At 39.7% G+C, this 10,850-nt stretch overlaps 1 protein-coding gene across 1 annotated transcript; it reads left to right on the top strand.

Moving 5' to 3' along the window:
• The first annotated feature begins 1,926 nt into the window (after positions 1 to 1,926).
• Positions 1,927 to 6,241, top strand: LOC139565087 (retinal cone rhodopsin-sensitive cGMP 3',5'-cyclic phosphodiesterase subunit gamma-like). The gene is made up of 4 exons (XM_071385150.1): positions 1,927 to 2,002; positions 4,153 to 4,310; positions 4,474 to 4,514; positions 6,091 to 6,241. The coding sequence occupies exons 2-4, from the start codon at positions 4,165 to 4,167 to the stop codon at positions 6,165 to 6,167; spliced, it is 264 nt and encodes an 87-aa protein (XP_071241251.1). The 5' UTR covers positions 1,927 to 2,002; positions 4,153 to 4,164; the 3' UTR covers positions 6,168 to 6,241.
• The last annotated feature ends 4,609 nt before the right edge of the window (positions 6,242 to 10,850 follow it).

The following is a 10,850-nucleotide window of genomic DNA, read 5'->3' as shown; positions in this document are numbered from 1 at the left end:
CAAATTATATTAAATATCTCTTATGAGACACAGGACCGATAAGGGCATGTTGTCAACTTTGCTACCAATTCACCAATTAATTAAATACTGGTCCCCAGACCTCCATTATCAGGTACGTGATGAAGTACTGTATATGAAATAGCGTCAGCTTCCTTTAAGGGCCCTTGGTCTGCACTGCTTGGTCTGTCCTGTACCAACGGGTCCTAAATCTCTAATCCAGAATGTCCCCATTAACTGTAGGTCCATATTTGGCCACTTCACCATGCCAGACCTCAAGGTCAACGTCATTGCACGTCAGAGCTCTGTGGTTGCCTCCTGTGACGATGTGGATTTTGCCAACACCGTCACGGTTAATTTACATTGACATTTTAGTCCTTTAGCAGATGCTCTTATCCAAAGTGACTTACAGTTAGTACATTCATCTTATTAAGATAGCTAGTTGAGAACCACATATCACAGTCGTAGTAAGTACATTTCCCCATTAAATGGGCACCTTCCCATCTAATTATTCCCCATGGACATTAACATTTTTACCACATATTCAACAAGGAAAAGTAAAATACAACACTACACCCTCTCCCCATACAGAGGTTTTGATTCATGCTGCACTTTATTACTAATACAAATAGCACTGAAGAAATGAATGGGGTAAAAAGAGTTTGATGGTGTGTAATGATCACAAGTAGTGCTACACTTAAATTGTACTGTCTAGACTCTAGAGTATAAACTGTAGTGATTTGGGAATTATCTACTGTTACAGTTTGTTGTATTTGCTCTAAAACAAATTTCAGAACTATGTGCTCTGAAACATTCATAAAAATCACTTATTGTTTGAATGTCCTTGATACAGTAAGATGCTGCGTGGTGATTGGATATATAGCTAAAAGTATTGGACTCACAGTATGTAGTCACATACTAGAAAAGGATGATCTTACGCAATGCAGATTCTCAGTACTTCCTCAATGCTCTGACGTATATACCGAATACTGCAAGACGGACATGACGACTAACTTGGTTTTCAGTTAACTTGGAAAAAATTGTCTAGCCAATTATGAGTAATGGGATTGATACATTATTCATTTTATCCACAAAAAAAATCCATTCTGAAAAATGTTGCTATTTTTTGCTATTGGCTTCAATGTTGGTTTAATAATCAGAAATGTTTTGATGTTATTTCTGATGGTAAATTACAGGTAGGCCTATATACCAGCTGTAACAGGACTGTTAAAGAATGCCACCTGCAAAAATATACTAAATACAGACACACTGATTATCACCAAGTAAAATAACTTTAGTAAATTGACCCCTAACCTACATGACAAGTCAGGAAATGTTCTTTATTTTTCAGGTGTGTTTGTGTGTGCTATTTTTTATTTTACTAGAGCTATCGGTGTATCTTAGGTAAAATATCCCACTCAAGCAACAAAATAGTTGTCAGGAGAAGATAGTGGTCTAACCGTACCACCTGATCACAAGGATCAAGGAACATCATGAGTGACAACACAGTCTTTAAAGACCAATCACAGTGACAACGCAGACTCTGTAAAGACCCATCACAGTGACAATGCAGACTCTTTAAAGACCCATCACAGTGACAATGCAGACTCTTTAAAGACCCATCACAGTGACAACGCAGACTCTTTAAAGACCCATCACATGGACCAGGAACGCAACCACATACAGACAATGTCGACTCCTTTGACAAGCTTGACACAGGCGTGCCAAGGCTTAATTGGATAAGTTAGTTAAAAACGACCATATTGACCTGCCTCACTGATGTCCCCACCCCCTCTGATGTCCAGGAATGGAGGTGGGGTGAGGGTGGTGAAGGAGCTGGCTGACCTTTTTGGAGACCATGTGACTGGAAACCAGGAGACTCCAGGATTAAGAATCGGGTATTTAAATGAAGGCCGGTTCCTTGTGTTCATTTTGCTCTTGGACTGACATGCAGCAGTAGCTCTCATTTCGAGACAGAAGCTCCTTGGAACATTTGTGAAATTAGGTGAGGCAGAGACTTTTTATGTATTTATTTATTTTTATTTAACCCTTATTTTCTAAGTAAGTTGACTGAGAACACATTCTCATTTACAGCAACGACCTTGGGAGTAGTTACGGGGGGCCTCCTTATTGCTACTTTTCTTTATTATTCCTTAGAAATAATACATTACTACTTAATTACTTATTGCTAATATAGATGAATACATTAGTGCTATAGTATAAGTACAAATGACTTGTAAAGGAAGTATAAAGTAAAAGTTCTAAGAGTATCAAGCAGGAACATCTAAGATTGTGATTGATTGACTCATGCAAATCTAACACCTGTAGCCATGATGCAGAATGTACATGCATTTGTAATTGTAGCTCAACTGCTCAATTGAGAATTCTAGCATGATAGCAATGAGTGTGCATTCAGATTGGGAAGTGAAACAATGGATTATGGACACAGTGCATGGAGGAATCAATGTGTGTGGTAGACAGAAGTCAACATAGCTACAAACATGTGCATCTTGACTCTAAAATCATTGGCAGCAAGTTCCAATGTCCGTACTAGAATACCATCAAGAAGGCATGCCCAATGCATTGCTTCACACTCAGTGGTATGTTAGTGTTGATATTGGAACAGTGAGATTTTTTTATAATAGAGCAGTGGGAACTAGGTGGGAAAACATTTGTGCCAATCAATTGATAAATGATGTGACAGTAGAAACAGTTGACCTGCAGAAACAGTTGAACTAGAAACAGTTGACCTGTTAATTCTGCTCATTAGGGGGCATTTTCAAAACCGCAGTGCAACATCTAAAAAGCTGTAAAACAATGACAGGATTTTCAATGTGCATCCAAAACTCCATCCAGTGGCAGGCAGATATCTGAGAGAGAGCAGACACCACATTCCTAGAGAGAGAGGCTAAACTCACCTGTTAGAAGCAGAGACGGAAATCACAACAACAGATGCTTTTGCACAGCTTTACAGATCTCTATCCACTCTGGATGGGCATTAGGCAGCAGCATAGGGAGAGCCAAATCTGTAAACTCATGCAGGTGCAGCATCTGTTGAGTTACATACCGTGTCCTGGTAAAGTGAGCTCCATCCACGTCATTATGTTAACAGGATTATGGAGCTCCCAGGTTCGGGGAAAGGGGTACTCAGGAGACAGATTAGGAGGATACTGCTTAAACGGATGAAGAAGAACAGGAACAAGGACAGAGTGTGGCCAGTATAGTGTCTGAGCCACTAAAGAGATTGGCAGGCCAGCCACTGCCGGTCTCAATACCATCATTAATTGACGTCCGTCCCGACATCCTTACTAAGTCATAAGGATCAACCTTTTTTTCACTGACGACATCAAAGGCCAATGGGATCTTAAATCAGATGCACAGTAGTGAAGATATAATTTACAATACTGTTACAATGCTATATGCATGTATATAAATTCTAGTCAATTCAATACTTTAGTCAGGTCAAAATAATTGATCATGTAAAATCAGACATCCAAAAAGAAGAAGATGTCCATGCTAAGAAAGGAGAGTGGCCAGTGTCAAGACAATGTACCAACCCAAATGGGAAAGATGTTTTGAAAAATATATTATGGGGACTGAGAAATTAAGGAGGTGATTTCCCCCCTCCCTTTGTGATCTAAGCAATTGCGTGTGACACAGAGGACATTCCTGGGATTTAAGAAGGCAATTCATCAAATTGGGTTTTATATGGAATCAGAGATAATCTGGCTGTTTAGCCAAATCCCCCTAATCTTTTCTGATTACCAGTAAAGTGGCTGGAGGGAGCCTGGCAGAGAGATAGAGATTAGCAGAAAGACAGCAGTAGAGAAGAAGAGGGGGGGTGGACAGACCTGAAGTGAAGTAAAACTAGCCAAGATAGACGTAGAAAATGGGAGTGAGGATAATACATGATAGAGGGAAATTATAGACTTTCTGGCCAACGCTATAACAGCTCACCATCTCTCTTTCTAATGGGATTCATTGGCTTGGGAAGCATGTTTACATTACTAAAGCAAGTGAAATAAACAAAAATTAAATAAACAATCACAAATTAAGAGTAATCATTACACTCACAAAAATGTAAAAACAATACAGACATTTCAAATGTTATATTATGTACAGTCTTGTAACAATCTCTGTCTCTCTCTGTGTCAGACCTCAGCAGAAATGAACACAGCTCCCCCTGCAGGAAGTGCCTTGGCAACGCCCGCTGGAACAGCTGGCCCCACCACCCCCAAGAAGGGACCCCCCAAGTTCAAGCAGAGGCAAACCCGTACATTCAAGAGCAAGGCCCCCAAGCCTGGCCAGAAAGGGTGAGAATCTCTCTGTCATCACAGATACACACAAAAACCACACACAACCGTTCCACATATTCACACTAACAAGCACTTAGTGTTCTCACATTCTCAAACATGTATACAGACAGACAAATTCTAGAGTCTGTAAGATACAAACATGTTTCCTTGTCAATTGCAGATTTGGTGATGACATCCCCGGCATGGAGGGTCTTGGCACAGGTAATTTTGATATTCCATCTGCAATCATCAGTAGTCATGTTTGTTCATCTATATATTTGTATTTCTACTTTCAGTATACAGCACCTTCAGAAAGTATCATACACCTTGAATTATCCCACATTTAGTTATGTTACAGCCTGAATTCAAAATGGATTAAATCTTTTTTTTTTCTCACACATCTACACACAATACCCCACAAAGACAAAGAGAAACATCTTTCTAGACATTTTTGCAAATGTAATGAAAATAAGTATACGTGCATAAGTTTTCACTCCCTTGAGTCAATACATGTTCAAATCACCTTTGGCAGCGATAACAGCTGTGAGTTTTTCTTGGTAAGTCTCAGAGTTTTGCACAATCTTTTCCCATTATTATTTAAACATTTTAGCTATGATCATTGCTAGACAACCATTTTCAAGCAGATTTAAGTCAAAACTATAACTGGACACTTAGGAACATGCACTGTCTTCTTGGTAAGTAACTCCAGTGTAGATTTTGCCTTGTGTTTTAAGTTATTGTCCTGCTGAAATGTGAATTCATCTCCCAGTGTCTGGTGGAAGCAGACTGAACCAGGTTTTCCTCTAGGATTTTTCCTGTGGTTAGCTCCATTACGTTTCCTTTTTACCCTGTAAACTCCCCAGTCCTTAAAGATTACAAGCATACCCATAACATGATGCAGCCACCACTGTACTTGAAAATATGGAGAGTGGTACTCAGTAATGTGGTGTATTGGACATAACACTTTGTAATCAGGACAAAAAGTGAACTGCTTTGCCACATTTATACTTTAGTGCCTTGTTGCAGACCGGATGCATGTTTTGTAATATTTTTATTCTGTACAGAGGTCCTTCTTTTCACTCTGTCAATTAGGTTAGTATTGTGGAGTAACTACAATGTTGTTGATCCATCCTCAGTTTTTTCCTATCACAACCATTAAACTCTATAACCGTTTTAAAGTCACAATTGGCCTCATGGTGAAATCCCTGAGCGGTTTCCTTCCTCTCTGGCAACTGAGTTAGGAAGGACGCCTGTTTATTTGTAAAGACTGGGTGTATTGATACACCATCCAAAGTGAAATTAATAACTTCACCATGCTCAAAGGGATACTCAATGTCTGCTTTTATTATTTTATAGGTGCCCTTTGTGATGAGGAATCGGAAAACCTCCCTGGTCTTTGAAGTTGAATCTGAGTTTGAAATTCACTGTTCGACTGAGGGACCATACAGATAATTTTATGTGTGGGGTACAGAGATGAGGTAGTCATTTAAAAATTATGTTAAACACTATTATTGCACACAGAGTGAGTCCATCCAAGAAAATGTATTGACTCAAGACATTTCAGATTTGAATTCAATTAATTTGTTAAAAAAAATTGAAAAACATCATTCCACTTTGACATTATGCGGTATTGTGTGTTTTAATCCATGTTCAATTCAGGCTGTAACACAACAACATGTGGAATACCTTCTGAAGGCACTGTATATCGACAACCAAGACAACCAACAAGTGTTCCTTGCCCTTTTTCATCAACTGGACAATCAATACTAATTATTTCTCCCTCTCTCATTCTCTCTAGACATAGCAGTGGTCTGCCCATGGGAGGCCTACGGCGACATGGAGCTCAGTGATCTGGCCAAATATGGAATCATCTAAGACTACTGCCTCCTGCCTTCCCTTAACCTCTCCGCTCTTGACCCTTCCCTCTGTGTTAGTCTGGCGCGCCACCATAAGGCCATCCCCCTAAAGTCGTCTCGTCACTCCACGCTGTTCTTAAGTCTGTTGTGGTCAGGCACTGCGGCCTGAAAGACCACATACGGTGGGCAGACGGAACACTGAACTGTTTATTTGTATTATTATCATATAATAGTATTATACTGTATTTTATACAGGACATAAGAGATACTTGATGTGATACGACAAGACCACCCCCACCCCTCTCTACAATAGCCTACCTCGGCTCCCCCTTCCCTCTTTCCTTTTGTAATCACTCAGATCCCTTTAGTCCCGCAATTCCTCTGGGAACCATTAAACACAGAAATGGACGCAAGCAAAGACTAGCTATGACTAGCTTGTACTTGATTATAGTCTACTACAGAACTGTAAATATGTCTCTGTTTCCAATGTTTCTACCTTCGTTACCCTCCCTTTTTACCCCAATCTCTCTTTTTTGCATTGTGTTTTTTACTTGTTGTTGATAAGGCGTGCTACTGTGAACACACAGGAAACGAAAGGGATGAGACCAGGGAGGAGGGTGTGTGATGCTTTGTCATAGATCATTATGGTGAAGGCATTCCCTGTTATCCCTGTGGTGCCACACTGCCCCCTTCTTAGTGTACGGTACGCCACCAAACAAAATATAAATACATCGATGTGTTACGCACACAAACACATTTATATGACGGAATGTGTGATTGTATGTCCTGATAGATCCATTAAAGTTTTTATTTTCAATACTCATGTTGTCCTTTGCTCTTCTGTCATCTCTGAGAAAATATGAGAAAATACAACCCCTTCCATGATGGGGTGTAAAATGAAAATCTGAGTATGTTATACTTTTCACGAACAACTGAAATTCTTTTAATGAACATTCATAAGCATACAATTCAACCATATTTTTTCTACATTGTTCCACCATAGCAGACTGTAGTTTGAAACTTTAACAAATGTACAGTAACAATCAAATGTTTGGACACACCTACTCGTTCACGGATTTTATTTAATTTTTACTATGTTCTACATTGTAGAAAAATAGTGAAGACATCAATACGATGAAATAACACATATGGAATCATGTAGTAACTAAAAAAGTGTTAAACAAATCTAAATCTATTTTATATTTGAGATTCTCAAAGTAACCTCCCTTTGCCTTGATGACAGCTTTGCACACTCTTGGCATTCTCTCAACCAACTTCATGAGGTAGTCACCTGGAATGCATTTCAATTAACTGGTGTGCCTAATTTGTGGAATTTCTTTCTTTCTTAATGCGTTTGAGCCAATCAGTTTTGTTGTGACAAGGTAGGGTGGTATACAGAAGATAGCCCTATTTGGTAAAAGACCAAGTCCATATTATGGCAAGAACAGCTCAAATAAGCAAAGAGAAATGACAGTCCATCATTACTTTAAGACATGAAGGTCAGTCAATACGGAAAATGTCAAGAACTTGAAAGTTTCTTCAAGTGCAGTCGCAAAAAACATCAAGCGCTATGGTGAAACTGGCTCTCATGAGGACCGCCACAGGAAAGGAAGACCCAGAGTTACCTCTGCTGCAGAGGATAAATTCATTAGAGTTAACTGCACCTCAGATTGCAGCCCAATGTCACGGCCGTCGTAGGGAGGAGACCAAGGCGCAGCGTGGTAAGCGTACATTCTTATTTATTTAAAGAACGAACACTGAACAAAATGAACAAAATAACAAAACGTACCGTGAAGCTAATATGGATAGTGCAGACAGGCAACTAAACATAGATCAGAACCCACAAACACAAAAGGGAAAATGGCTACCTAAATATGATCCCCAATCAGCGACAACGATAAACAGCTGCCTCTGATTGGGAACCATATCAGGCCACCATAAACCTACACATCACCTAGACCTACATACCCTAGACTTACAAAAAAACCTAGACAATACAAAACTAGCATACCCACTCTAGTCACACCCTGACCTAACCAAAATAATAAAGAAAACATAGATAACTAAGGTCAGGGAGTGACACCCAAATAAATGCTTCACAGAGTTCAAGTAACAGACACATCTCAACTAGAGGTCAACCGACTATGAATTTTCAACGCCGATACCGATACCGATTATTGGAGGACCAAAAAAAAGCTGATACCGATTAATCGGACGATTTTTAAAAATGTATTTGTAATAATGACAATTACAACAATACTGAATGAATACTTATTTTAACTTAATATGATACATCAATAAAAATCAATTTAGCCTCAAATAAATAATGAAACATGTTCAATTTGGTTTAAATAATGCAAAAACAAAGTGTTGGAAAAGAAAGTAAAAGTGCAATATGTGCCATGTAAAAAAGCTAACGTTTAAGTTCCTTGCTCAGAACATGAGAACATATGAAAGCTGGTGGTTCCTTTTAACATGAGACTTCAATATTCCAAGGTAAGAGGTTTAGGTTGTAGTTAATATAGTATTTATAGGACTATTTCTCTCTATACCATTTGTATTCCATATACCTTTGACTATTGGATGTTCTTATAGGCACATTGGTATTGCCAGTGTAACAGTATAGCTTCCGTCCCTCTCCTCGCTCCTACCTGGGCTCGAACCAGGAACACATCGACAACAGCCACCCTCGAAGCAGCGTTACCCATGCAGAGCAAGGGGAACAACTACTCCAAGTCTCAGAGCGAGTGACGTTTGAAACGCTATTAGCGCGCACCCCGCTAACTAGCTAGCCATTTCACATCGGTTACACCAGCCTAATCTCGGGAGTTGATAGGCTTGAAGTCATAAACAGCGCAATGCTTGAAGCACAGTGAAGAGCTGCTGGCAAAACGCACGAAAGTGGTGTTTGAATGAATGCTTACGAGCCTGCTGGTGCCTACCACCGCTCAGTCAGACTGCTCTATCAAATCATAGACTTAATTATAACATAACACACAGAAATACGAACCATAGGTCATTAATATGGTCGAATCCGGAAACTATCATCTCGAAAACAAGACGTTTATTCTTTCAGAGAAATACGGAACCGTTCCGTATTTTATCTAACGGGTGGCATCCATAAGTCTAACTATTCCTGTTACATTGCACAACCTTCAATGTTATGTCATAATTACGTAAAAATTCTGGCAAATTAGGCGGCCCAAACTGTTGCATATACACTGACTCTGCGTGCAATGAACGCAAGAGAAGTGACACAATTTCACCAGGTTAATATTGCCTGCTAACCTGGATTTCTTTTAGCTAAATATGCAGGTTTAAAAATATATACTTCTGTGTATTGATTTTAAGAAAGGCATTGATGTTTATGGTTAGGTACATGCTGGAGCAACGACAGTCCTTTTTCCGCGAATGTGCACCGCATCGATTATATGCAACGCAGGACACGCTAGATAAACTAGTAATATCATCAACCATGTGTAGTTAACTAGTGATTATGATTGATTGATTGATTGTTTTTTATAAGATAAGTTTAATGCTAGCTAGCAACTTACCTTGGCTTCTTACTGCATTTGTGTAACAGGCAGGCTCCTCGTGGAGTGCAATGAGAGGCAGGTGGTCAGAGCATTGGACTAGTTAAATGTAAGGTTGCAAGATTGAATCGCCGAGCTGACAAGGTAAAAATCTGTCGTTCTGCCCCTGAACAAGGCAGTTAACCCACCGTTCCTAGGCCGTCATTGAAAATAAGAACGTGTTCTTAACTGACTTGCCTAGTTAAATAAAAAATACAACCAAAAAAAATCGGCCTAATCGGTGTCCAAAAATACTGATTTCCGATTGTTATGAAAACTTGAAATCAGCCTTAATTAATCGGCCATTCCGATTAATCGGTCAACCTCTAATCTCAACATCAACTGTTCAGAGGAGACTGCATGAATCAGGCCTTCATGGTCAAATTGCTGCAAAGAAACCACTACTAAAGGACACCAATAGCAAGAAGAGACTTGCTTGGGCCAAGAAACACGAGCAATGGATATTAGACCTGTGGAAATCTGTCCTTTGGTCTGATGAGTCCAAATTTGAGATTTTTGGTTCTAACCGCCGTGTCTTTGTAAGACGCAGAGTAGATGAACGGATGATTTCCATGTATGTGGTTCCCACCCTGAAGCATGGAGGAGGAGGTGTGGTGGTGCTTTGCTGGTGACACTGTCTGTGATTTATTTAGAATTCAAGGCACACTTAACCAGCATGGCTACCACAGTATTCTGCAGCGAAACGCCATCCCATCTAGTTTGCGCTTAGTGGGACTATCATTTGTTTATCAACAGGACAATGACCCCAAACACACCTCCAGGCTATGTAAGGGCTATTTGACCAAGGAGAGGGATAGAGTGCTGCATCAGATGACCTGGCCTCCACAATCACATGACCTCAACCCCAATTGAGATGGCTTTGGATGAGTTGGACCGCAGAGTAAAGGAAAAGCAGCCAACAAGTGCTCAGTATATGTGGGAACTCCTTCAAGACTGTTGGAAAAGCATTTCTCATGAAGCTGGTTAAGAGAATGCCAAGAGTGTGCAAAGCTGTCATCAAGGCAAAGAGTGGTTACTTTGAAGAATCTAAAATTGATTTTGATTTGTTTAACACTTTTTTGTTACTACATGATATGTAGTAACATACTACATATGTGTTATTTCATAGT

Source organism: Salvelinus alpinus, chromosome 36 (assembly GCF_045679555.1).
Source record: "Salvelinus alpinus chromosome 36, SLU_Salpinus.1, whole genome shotgun sequence".
NCBI classification, from domain to species: Eukaryota; Metazoa; Chordata; class Actinopteri; order Salmoniformes; family Salmonidae; genus Salvelinus; species Salvelinus alpinus.
The sequence above is the reverse complement of the archived record's forward strand: the minus strand, read 5'-3'. Positions and strand labels throughout refer to the sequence as shown.